At 38.5% G+C, this 12577-nt stretch overlaps 1 protein-coding gene across 1 annotated transcript; it reads right to left on the bottom strand.

Moving 5' to 3' along the window:
- Positions 1-2865: 2865 nt before the first annotated feature.
- On the bottom strand, positions 2866-12166 carry cwf19l1 (CWF19 like cell cycle control factor 1). The gene is made up of 14 exons (XM_021324419.2): positions 12087-12166; positions 11848-11932; positions 11678-11762; positions 9629-9730; positions 8464-8678; positions 8270-8385; positions 7750-7834; positions 7188-7340; positions 6612-6762; positions 5779-5858; positions 4294-4503; positions 3457-3576; positions 3269-3366; positions 2866-3016 (listed from the first exon to the last, which is right to left on the bottom strand). The coding sequence occupies exons 1-14, from the start codon at positions 12107-12109 to the stop codon at positions 2872-2874; spliced, it is 1668 nt and encodes a 555-aa protein (XP_021180094.2). The 5' UTR covers positions 12110-12166; the 3' UTR covers positions 2866-2871.
- Between the last annotated feature and the right edge of the window lie 411 nt (positions 12167-12577).

A 12577-nucleotide genomic window follows, 5' to 3' on the forward strand; every position in this document is an offset into this window, starting at 1 on the left:
TATATATATATATATATATATATATATATATATATATATATATATATATATATATAAAAAATCTGAAATTGTGATACTTAATGTAGGAATTTGAGACCATTTTTATAAAGGAATTAAGTTAAGTATTTTAAAGGTACAGGGTGCCACCATTTTTACAATCACTGCCATCTGCCACAAGTACACACCGGAAATCTTACGAAACCGACAGTTAATGAAGTTGTATTAAATCCGTTGACCTTGAGTTTCTCTTCCATCTACGTTAGGTTTACTCCTCATGGGATAAGCCAGTTATTAAATTAGATTCGGGTATTAAATCCACCGATCTCAGGGTTTAGATTTCCTTACCTTTTTCTTTGGCTCTACATATTACACAAATACTATGGGTCGTCTGTTTGCCTGTTCTTTAAAACTCAGATTGGAAAGTTTGTTAATCTTGCTGCAGATTCTCAGTTGCACTCATCGGTTGAGCTAAAGTACCGTTCCATTTTATTTTATCTATTTTTTTTAGGGTAATTCTGCAGAATGTGAACCTCATCTCAAGCAGCCATACACAGCTTTTCTTTCAGGACTGTTCTGTATTTAGCTCCATCCTTCCATCAGCTAAGCTTCCTGTCGCCACCCTGTTTCTCTTTGAGTATAGTGTGTTGGGGGAGGATATACAAGAATATTATATAGCTTTTTAAAAGGCCAATTCCATGTTTATCTGAGCAAAGCACCTTCTTCCAAATATTGACTGTCACCCACATGGCTTGTGTTGAACTATTTTCATATTTTTAAGAAGTCTACATATTGGTTGCAGAACAGGCCGAATCTTAACACTCATTTAGTTTAAGTTACTCTTTTTTGCTGCATTATGTTCTTGATCCAGTTGATATTTATTTGCCACCTGTTACCAAGATTGACATAAAAAGAATTAGAGCACAATATTGCAACCTTTTTTATTATCTTAAAGTGTTTTGTCTATTAGAAAAGCTCAAACTGGGCCTCCAAATTAATCAGAGCTATTTACATTGGAACGTTGTTCTTGCCCCGACCAAATGAAAGAATTGCTGATTTGCATCTCCTATAAAAGCCAGATTTCTGACGTGCATAACTAATATATACGCAGTCAGATTCTCCTACCTGAGCTCTATACAACTACAGCTCCTCCAGATTTGCCTCTATGTACCTCTAATATTATTGTCTGGCAGTTTTAACTGACTGCTGTGTGTTAATGTATCATTACACCCGTAGTAACTATATCCTAAAGATACCAGAAGGGGAATTGTGTTTATGAAAAGGTATGTGAGAGATGAAGGACAAGGACTGGTGAGGGGTGAGGTAACTCAAAGTTTGCATTTAAAATGGTTAAACTGACAGTTGTGGTCAAGTAGAATTTCCTGAAGGATAACATTGTTTACATATAAAACTGATCAATTGAGCACGCATGTATAAATAAAACCATAGGAAAGGTCATACATTGGATTAAAAAAACCCAAGAAGTCTTCAGATTAGATGAATATTGATTAGATTAGATGAATTGGCAAATTATTTTAACATTTTAACATATTTGATCTGCATTCAATTTTTCTCTTTGCATTGTGTTTTATGTATTTTAGCATTCAGTTTTTATCTTTTATCTGTACAGCACTTTGGTCAACCCCGGTTGTTTTTAAATGTGCTTTATAAATAAAGTTTGAGTTCAATACTCAGGAAACATGGAGGATATACAGGAGAGGGTTGCTCTAACATGCCAATGATTCACAGTGGAACCTTTCAAGGAAGTAACTAAAGGATGTGCAGAGAAACATTGACTTGGCTAAATCATAGCACAATTAATGCTGAACGGTGATCAGCCAGAAACTTAAAATTATCTTTTATCTTTTTCTCCGTACTCTATTATAGGACTGAACGATTTTGCAAAATAATCTAATTGCAATTTTTTTTCCCAGTTTAATTTATCATGTCTTTTCAAACATATACAAACAACAAATCAATTTGTTTCCTCGCCATGTGGATTAGTTGCTAAAAGACCCGCAGCATCTAAACTCAGAGCAGAAATGATTGCGTTCTGCCTACAATATATTTCAATCAAAATTGCAATTTTGACTTTTTTCTGCGTTAACCACAAGCAACAAATGTTTGTAAACAAGGACTATTTAAAACAAGAACTTTAAATTTTTCTATTAATCAGAATATTATTTAAAAGAACTTTTAATTGATTTGGACATCAATCCTTGTTGGACATAAAGTGTAACCAGTCAATGTATTAAACTGATTGACCAGTACTTAATGCTATGTATGATTATATAAACTCTAAAACAAGTAATAAAGTTAGATTATCTCACTGCTGCAACTGTCTTCCCTTCCATGTGGAGGCAAAACCACTTTAAACATTTTACCAACACCTAATGGATCTAATCTAATTCACTAATTGTTACATAGCCAAAAATTGCAGACCTCTGTGATTTGGAAATTGTGTTTTTTTTAAATCAATTATATTGAAAATGCAATTAATTGTTCAGCCCTACTCTATTACCAAAAAAACAAATAGAATGGTTAACGTTTTGTTAAAAACTTTATTGTAACATTAAATACAGAAAAATTTGTATCCAGAAAAAGTTATCACAACACAATCATTGACAGTCTGGGAACTTAAAAATGCTGTAAAATGTACAAAATAATTTTTCCATCTTTCATAAGAAAACCCACCCATCCTGTTTAAATCTAAAGAATAACCTAATAATACAATTAAAAGGGATTTCATACAGCTTGTCTGATCCCTCCAGACTCCGGTTTAGAAGTTGATGAATAAACTGAAGGTTCCACGATGCAGCTTGTTGACAAAGGTCCTCACCATAACTGGTAAACAAGTGTGTGTGTGTGTTTTTTTTAGTCATCCCAGGCAAAGTCATATGGCTGGAAATCATCTCTCAGCCGTTTGCAGCTCTCTTCTTCCTCCTCTCGGCTCTGTTTACACTCCCTCCAGTCGGCTCGAGTTGGGATGTTCAGCAGCGCCTCGCTGGCCAACACCTCCCTGCACACAAACGTTTCCATGAACAACAATGCAAAATCTCTTCTTTTTATGTTAGCTCAGTCAAGGTTTCATTGAGCAATTTGGAGAATATATATTTTTATACATGTACAAGATGGATATTACTTCTTTTTAAACAGCCACAATAACTGAGCTCTCTGGCGCCCTCTCTGGTCGCCTTGCAGTTTGACAAGTAAAAAGGTTTTGGGTTTAGTTTAAAGAGTTGTTTATAAGTAAATGTATTTTTCCTCCCACCTTCCAAACTGCAGAGGAAAGTTTTTCTGGATGCGGTAGTAGAGTTTCTCCCCAGAGTCCAGCTCCACGTAGAAGTAAGGAGTCCCTGGAGGAGCAATCTGAACACAGACATGGCACAACCATAACTTTTCAGCTAAACGGCAGTTCTTCAGCGTTCTTTTACTCTCTTGATCTCTCCTGCTTTTCACCTGTTTGAGGTCGGTGTGTTGAGGGATCTCCATCAGCTCCATGTTTTGCTCCTGAGCTTGGACCATAAAAGCCTCCTTGATGTCTTCAGTGGTGCAGCGGCTGAGCGGAACGGGAACGATCTGAAAAAACAAAAGGTGTGAGAATTAAAAGGAGGAATCAGACGATCTGGATATAAAGTGTTTACAAATTATGGATCTCATTATGTCCAAATGTATCTAATGAAAGGCCCCAAAGAATTTGTAGGAACCAATTTTAATATTTTTATTTTTTGTTAATAATCTAGTTAAGGTTATTCATTTTACTGTTTGATATTTGTTTTGAGATCATGTTTTTTGGTTATGTTTCTTTGCTTCTGGTTAGTTATGAGCAATTTGGGTAGATTAAGTTTATAAATAGGCTGTCAGTGGTAGGACCAGCATGCATCTGGGTGGGCATATGTTTTTTTTTTTTTTTTTTTTTTTTTTTTTAATTGGTGCAAGAGAAGCAGGGAGGAAAATGTTTGTCCGTTTCTGTTTGCTTGCTTGCAAAAGGAGAAAAACCACAAACTAAAGGACTTTACCTGGAAAACTGATTTATTTTTGCCTGCGTAAATTACTCGTCGTGGTGCATCTGTGGCCCTTTTTGTGTTATCAAAGCTGGGCCACAACAGAATTAACTTTCAGACACTTTGTAAAACGAAAAATGTTCCTAAGCCACCTGATTCTATTTAGTTTGTCTTTCTTTCAGGCCTGAAAATATAAAGTCATCTGATTTTTCTGAAACCTGCTAAATGTGACGTTTCCCAGGTTTTTAGAGCATGACGCTGAGCTCTGCACGTCCAGATGTTGCCGTTTTACCTGGAGCTGCAGATGTTGACTCTTGTAGTTCCTCTCAAACAGGACGCAGCGTTCTCCTTTGCTCTTGTAGAAGCCCTTCAGGGCCGTCTTGTACTTCTCCATCTCCTCCACCACCTCGGAGCTCAGCTCTACCACAGACTGGTAGTGGCCGATGGGCAGGATGAGCACGTGGCGGGGAGTCAGCGGGCCTTTAGCCACAGCCAGGTAACACTGCCCAAAAGAGACGCAGCTTAATTTCCTGTTAAACTGGGCTGAGTTTCTGGATTATAGGTTACAGGAGACGGCTGGGTGGTTCACAAATGAGTTTAAGAGAAAAATGCTATTATTCATTTACAGACTGTGTCAAAATTAAGGTTTTAAGTGTCTCTTCCCCTGAGACCTTAAAACCTTCAAAGAATAATAAAGCCGGTTGCGTAACTCCCAAATATACGAGTGCAAGGGTGAAATTCTTAATTAAAAAGTTCTTTTCCAGTGTTGTTGACCCATTTGACAAATTTTTAAAGCGCTAAATTCCCAGTCTGGACTTTGACTAGGCCATTCTAACCCAGACCATCATATCTCTAGAAGGTTTTCTTCCAGGATTATCCTGTATTTAGCTCCATTCATTATCCCAGCTGAAGAAAATCATCCCCACAGCATGATGCTGCCACCACCATGTGGGGGGTGGTGTGTTCAGGGTTAGTTTCCCCAGCTCAAAAAAAAAAAGTTTTTTTATGCCTCTGACAGAGGCTTTTACTCAACGACTCATGAGGACATAGGGCTGGGCGATATGGATTAAAAAATAAATCTGATTTTATCATACCAAATCCGATTAATCGATTTTTTTTTCTCCTTTTTGTTTCATAAAAAGAAATTATTTTAAAACCTTGCTTTTATGTCAAGCATTTCGTCAGGGAGTTGACCTGAATTCAAAGTGCAACTAAAAACAAGCTGTGAAACATGCTTGTAAAACAAGATGGCAGCCGTGCCATTATAAACAATGAAAATATAACAAAACATTTGCTGCTAGTGGTATTACACATTGAGCTAAGAACAGGCTTCACTGCACTTGTGAACTTCAAACTAACTAAAAAAAAAGTAAATAAGTAAATGAAGTACCTCGTATTATGGTAAAAACATTTTTTCCACTTAATATTTTGACAATACATTTGCCTAAACATATATTCAGCATCACATGCTGTTCTCTTCATGGAAACCCAATGAGTGTATTGGCAAAATAAAATCCAGATTTTCCAAAAATTAAATCTTAAAGAATTGTAAATTCGAATTAATCGATTAAATCGATTTATCGCCCAGCCCTATGAGGACATAATGCATTTAATATCAAAGCTACTAAGGAAGTGCACTCCTCAGGTTCAGGTAGAAAGAGAGCGGGCATAGAGGGAAGTGCAGTAGAGGCCAGAAACAGATCATATAAAATCCTAATAAAATATTACATTTTATGGGTTTATTATTTTTTTTTAAGTTCCCAGGGTGTGAACTTACGTGCGTTCCTATGCTGACGACGAGATGTTTCTCCACTTGAGGACTGGCAAGACAAAACCAGCAGGGACCTGTAGGCTGTGCTGCACACAGAAAAAAACATCAAGGTCTCATTTACTGCACTTACTTTTCTTAATTTCTTTACAGGGTGCTTGCTCTTTTTCCAAATTAAAATTCCAGACTTTTTTTAAAACTGATATTTTTTTCCCCAAGACCTTAACTTTATGTACTTGTGTGCCTACTGCCTACTTCATTGGTTGAGATTGTACAAACTGTTTATTAGAAATGTTAATTTTTATAGGCTAGTATTCAATGAACAAATGCATTATTCACAGTAAATTATGCTTTTACTGATGAAAACGTTTCAAAACATGAAAATCACAAGTACATGAATTTCACATCAAACAAGTGTTTGATTCCATTAGGCTAATACAGTACGTGACCAGTTAGTAAAATTATAGTTTTATAGCCTACCTTCCTATTTCTCATTTCACAATGCCTTTGAGCATACTGTAAAATTCTACCATGCATTTTTTTCCCATACTTTATTAAGACTTTCACACAAAATTCAAGACTTTTCAAGGTCTGGAAAACAGTGTTTCAAAATTCCATACTTATTAAGACTTTCAAGACTTGCGCAAGCACCCTGCTTTATCAATGCTAGCAATCATTCTTGGAGTACATTTTATAAGCCTGGATCAGCTGTACATTTAGTCCCATATGAGTCATAAGCGGCTCAGAAATCCCATTAAAGTACAGATTTTCCCATCTTTGATTCCTAATACAAACATGACCATATATGGTGGTTTTGAGTTCCCGTTAGCGTTCAGACTTACGGTGCCGGCGCGGTTGTTTGGGATTCCCGTCTCCGTCGCGTTGCTGACCTCGACCTCGCCCGTCTCCGTCTGAAGGCCTCTTCCTGCCGTGACCCCGGGAGGCGCCGCCCTGCTTCCCGCCCAGATCGAAGAAGAACTGGTGGACCGGCTCCTGGGCAAAAAACCAGGGCACAAAAAAGGTGAAAGCAGCTCAAAAAATCCAGTTTATACCGTCCTAGAAGTGGAGAACTTTACTTCCCTGAGCTCAAAAATAAAAAGTTATACAATTGTTTTTGTTTACAGTTTAAACAGGAGAGATGTGAATGCAGCTTTTTGCACCAAGAAAAGCAGTTTAACTCTGCCTTTAATGCTCATTTAATGATTACTGAAACGGTAAAATCTAACCCAGTCCAATTTAATCAAATATGGATTTTGGTTGGACTTTAATCTAATTTTTACCCAAATAAAGCTGGTCAGAATGAGGCAATTTAGCTACAAGGTTTTCATTAATTAAAAAAACGCTATAAAATGACCCTCATCAAAAGACGTGTTGGATTAAAATACAGTTGCATATCAGCCGTACTAGCCGTGTCTCACCTCTTCATCTGCGGTGCTGAACGGCGGTTTTTGTGCGCCCGTCTTGTCTTTGGCCGGGCGTCTGTAGGGACTTTCGGTCGCGTCCTGCGGCTGCTTCACCAGCTCCATCGGATCCATGTTCTTCATGGGGACGATGTTGAAGGCGTACAGATACTGCAGGCACCACAAGTTAGTCAGAAACTGAGGGGAAAATCTACTCTTATCACTTGAGAGAAAAAAAAGGAGTAAAAATGTGCTTAAAGTGTTCAGGTTTGGAGGGACAGCTTTGACGACTGCACACTGCAAAAACAGACTAAACTTAACTTAAAAATAAGTTAAAATTTTCTTGAAATGAATATATTTGTACTTTATTTGAGTAGGTAAATAAGAATCTGCCAATGGCACAAGATTTTTGCACTCATGTCCATCAACTTATTTCAAGTGCATTATATCTAATTATATTATTTGAGGGGTAAAATGACTCTTTCCATTGGCAGATAATCTTATTTATCTGCTCCAATCAAAGACAATCTCATTTCAAGACATTTTTTAGTTCTGTTTTTGCAGTGCAAACGTAATTTACCTTCTTCTTGGCGGGGTTGTTGACGGCTGCCAGGGCGATGAAGCGGCTGACGTGCTGAGCGTTTTCCTGGAGAACCATGTGATTCCTGAGAACAGGGAGAAGGCAGAACATCCAGAGTCATCTGTGGTTAGAAAAGGTCCCGTTGAAATCCCCGTACCAGCACGATGGAAACTGCTAAAAACAGTTCGTCATCAAGAAGCTGCAGGTGGTTCGGAATCAGAACTGGGTTGCCACCAGAGCAGAGCTTGCCCAATACTGGCAGCAAGTGAGAGTGAGGACTTGTGGACACGAACAGCAGCAAAGAAGCCAATTTAACGCCAGGAACGCTGCTGTAATAGACGCTGCACATCAGAATGGATTCAGACCAGAAGCGGCTCCTTGCTTCTTCGATTTCCAAATATTTTACACCCAACTTTAAACCTTTGCGGAGCAAAGACACGGATCTTTGCGGGGCGCCCAGAATCAGAACCTTGTCTAGAAGGGGAGTAAATAAAAAGCCTGGATCATCTCTGCAGCGTACCTGTATGGGAGCCTTTCATAGTGAGCGCCCTCTAGTGCAGCAAAGTGGTACCGCGGTTTCAGTTTGTCGGCAAGGCTGGCGATGGCGCCGCTTCCACACGACTTTGTGTTCACTTCCTGCGACACGGATACCAGAACTTTACTTTAAAGTAGAGCTACATAGTCACCAGGAAGCGTAACAAACTCGTTTTTTACCGGGTTGTTCCCGTAGTGCCACACCCCTCGGGGCCACTGCGACGTCAGCAGGATGTCGACGCCTCTGAACTTGGAGCTGCCGGTGAGCGACGTGACGAGCGCCGACAGATCTTTGGAGGTGAAGCAGTGAGACGGCGCCGGCTCCTGCAGGGCCTCCTGACCGCTGACGTAGGCGAGCTGCAGTCCGGACGCGCCGGTGAACACGCCACGGCGACCTGAAGCGCAGCGGCAAGACAGACAGCATTTCTTTGGACATCTCAGACGATCAGATTCATTCAGAGCCAAGAGGAAAGTTGTTGAATTTACATTTTTATTTGATGTTTACACTAATAGTTCAGAATGGCACACGTGTTGTAGCCTTTAAGTCTAGATTGAGGAATTAAAAATGCCACTAATTCTAAAAAAGGCTAAACTGGTTGGGTGGTAAAGGTGCCATGCACTACAAACTATAGCAGCCTGAAAATTACTTCACAAAATATTTCATCAATAAATTCTGTTTAAAATTCAAAAATATATACATTTATCTCTGCATTTATTTTTTACTGCATTCAATAAAACTTTTAAAATTGATACACTTGCATTTAATTTTATTTATAAGGTTCATCCACTTTTGAGTTTCAGAAGTCTTATTTAACCTAAACATTTATATAAAAAAATGATACAAAAAAATATGAATAGGAAATAAAGCACATATTTTCAAAAATATGTTTTATAAAACTTGTATAATTCTGCATACATTGTTTAAACCCTCCATAAAACTCCAGCTAAAATGACAAAGAAGCAAACCTGTTTTTTCCCCTGATTATTTATTATTTTATTTACATCTTTCTATCCATTTTTTAGTTTGGCAGTCCCAGCCCTCCATATTCCCAACACAGACGTTTTGGAGGATAATAAAGAGCAACTTTAATTTTTAAACTAACAGAATTTATAATTAATTTGTTGATTTCTGCATGCATGTTTGGTTTTGTTAAAGCTCAGACCTCCATGTAATCCTGTACAAATGTGCATGAGAATAAAATAAAGCCGTTTTTTTATTTCTAATGGAATGCATAATTTCATTTGAAGATTTTTTTGCGCGCATTGATGATTTTGGCAGTCTCATGTCTCAATCTAATCCCGTCATTTTTTGAGGAAAGTGCAGATCTGACCTTCGCAGTTTTACCTAAATATGTGATGTTTTCAGCCAGTTCAGAGCCGTCAGAATTGGGGAAGTTCTTCACCGTCTCCTGGCTCGCCGCTCCCAGAATGTAAGTGTGGATCGGAGCTGGGAAAAAAAAAAAGGCAACAAAATTAATGTTTGCATCCCTAAATTTGACTGAATGAACATGCGTGTCAAACTCGAGGCCCGTGGGCCAAATCCGGTCCATCAGGGCAATTTATCCGGCCCCGAAGAGACAAAAAAGGCATATCAAGTCATAAAGTAGAGACACATATGTCCTTTTAAACTGTAAAAAGTGGCTAAAACTGTGCCTGCTGTAGAGAAATTGATTATTCGTTAACTGTGTAGTAACAGCATCCTGCCACTAGATGTCAGTTTTCCCACAAGACATTAAAACAACCCAGAAATGTCTTAAAAGAGAAATAGTGACGCAGAATGATGAGTTTAAAGAGTAACTCGCCCTGATAAACTTTTATGCAGATAAACTGTATAAACAGTGCCTAAGGAGCTACTTTTATGTTACTGTGCTTTTTGTTTTTTATTTCTATGTCAACTGGAATTAAATTATGAAATCAGAAGTATCATCTATACACAAGTAACCGGCACTTTTAATGACTTCATGATGCCAAAGTGGCTCGATATAGAAATGAGTTTGACATCCCTGAGTTAGTCTCGGGTTATTATGGAGGCGGTTTTAAAAGCTGTTCAATGAACCAAATCAGTTCAGCTGCATGGAAAACGAATCTAAAAACAAACACAAAGCTGGTTCAGGTTGCTTGAGTTTAGACCCTTCATAGATGAATTCTGATAAACCAAATAATTAAGTTGCAATGCGACACGTCACAATTCACTGTTGGGCTACAAAGGGCCACTAAAGGAGGGTTTATCCCACCGCACTGTTTCACCCGCCCCCGGCAGGCTAAACATCACTCATTTAATTTAAATGCCTCGACGTTTGAGAGCAACATAAAATGGTCAGTTAAAGGAGCAATAAGTGAAAAAATTTACTGTAAAATTAAACTCCCAGGAAGTAACATTCCCTATAAACAATTAATCATATCCATCAGCAATGTCTTAGTCTAAGTTTTTCTCCTTTAAAACCTAGAGGTACGGTCCGGGACTACTTTCATTCAGAGTGCAGCCCATGTTTACTTCCTGGTTCCTGAGCCAATCATAGGCAAGCTCCCAGGGTTCCCAAAACGGAGCTCAGCATTTGGTGTTTTATCTTGAAAAAAAAGAGCAGCAGCCTGCAGACATCGAAGCCAGTAGGAGAAGCGGACCAGAAATATAACAGAATTTCTATTTCTAGTTCATAGACTTATCCTAAAGGTTCACTGGTGTTTCACAGCAGCAACGGACCGTTTAGAAACGACATATTAGATTGTCATCAGTCAGGGTATCAGTCAGGGTAAAAACTATTCAACAGCAGCAGATATAGCAGGGAACAAAGCCGGGACACTTGGAGAAATGTTTCAGAAGATACCAGCTTCCAGGAAAAAGAACCAAAAATACTTGGCTGAATAATCATAAAGCGAGAACATGCTTCAGTCTGATGAGTCCCAGAATAATTTTTTGTGTCCATAATCCACAAAAAGTGGGTTTAGTGTGCATCACTTCATAATCTCATATTCACAGTGACCCATGGTAGTGGCTGCATCATGATCTGGGATTGCTTTTCTTTCTTCTACGGTGAACTTCCTTTCCTCTTGAAAGTGTACATTTCTGGATTCCAGGTCAGATGGTTGTAGAAGTTGAAGTGTAGTAAGTTTTCAGAGCAAATATATAATGAGTGGCAAACATCACAAGCATGTCCGTGCCAATGACAAAACTATTTATTTATGCATGTTTTGATATGAGGAGGCTTGTTTTGTAAGCTAGTTAATTATTGGAATAATCAAAATGCCCATTAAAAATGTTCAAATTTGAATATTTCCATTATTTTCCAGCTTTATGTCACATGAAAAAACACAGAATGAGCTTCTAACGATCATTTAAAATGTTCTAACTTCCTGAAATCCTTTCTGAGTATCAATGCAGGTGTTTTCTGCCCACCTTTCTTGGCTCCGGTTTTGTACTGCTGCCACTCTGCCTCAGCTTCCGGTGTCGCTCCAAAAAACTCCCCGACACAGAGCAGCAGCTGCGGGGAAACAGCACCAGGCTGAATGAGGCTGACCTGACGGCCGGCGTGGGAGGAGACAAGGTGAGAACGAGATGAGACTCACATCAAACTGTCCTGTTTTCTTCTGGATGGCTTGGACTCTGCTGAACAGGGAGCCCAGTCTGCCCTCAGCATCCCCGCACACCAAGCTGTAAACAAACAACAGCATCCAGACTGTGTTTACGTCCTACTTTCGCTTGTTTTACAGCACATTTAAGAGCCAGATTGACCTCATTTAAATAAAATAAAAACCCCACAGGTGATATTTAATCAAAAAAACATCTTGGAGGTTATTATACTCACACTCTCACTGGTTGTTCTCCCATGTTCTGGCTCCAGATTCGGTTTGCAGCTTTGACGTCCGTCCGTCCCCTAAAGAGACCCGGGCGAAACAAATGCGGAACTATATATATTTTCTTCCGAATAAATGTTACAAATTATACGATAGGTTTTAAAAAGAGAGAGGACGTGCCGTTTATTTATATAAAAATCATAGATTTTTTGTTGTTGTTTTTTTAAAAGTTAGTTATATAAATTAGCAAATCCTGTGGTTGCCAGGTTTGCTTCTATAACGCCTCAGAATCAGGTTTGTGTGCACAAATAAGAAATTTGGCTCCGGTTTTAAGCCATGACAGCAAGCAGAGAAATGTAAATATGTAAACTTTACAGAAGCTTAAATACTAAAAGGGCAACATGTACACGTATAAGCAGCATTTTATTTTTTATGCAAAGAAAAAGGAAAAGAAAGGCAGGTTATAGTTTGTGTAGAGCCTCCGAAATAAAGGATTCAATAT

The sequence above is a fragment of the Fundulus heteroclitus genome, chromosome 17 (genome assembly GCF_011125445.2).
Source record: "Fundulus heteroclitus isolate FHET01 chromosome 17, MU-UCD_Fhet_4.1, whole genome shotgun sequence".
Lineage (NCBI taxonomy): Eukaryota > Metazoa > Chordata > Actinopteri > Cyprinodontiformes > Fundulidae > Fundulus > Fundulus heteroclitus.

Bases quoted from the DNA above. Each gene is read 5' to 3' on its own strand.
- cwf19l1 (XM_021324419.2), bottom strand. From the start codon at position 12,109: ATGGGAGAACAACCAGTGAGAGT. The intron at 8,679-9,628 runs GTAAAACTGCGA...GCTGCGCTTCAG, and splicing joins TGAAAACATCACATATTTAG to GTCGCCGTGGCGTGTTCACC. The intron at 3,017-3,268 runs GTGGGAGGAAAA...GTTTGTGTGCAG, and splicing joins TTTCCTCTGCAGTTTGGAAG to GGAGGTGTTGGCCAGCGAGG.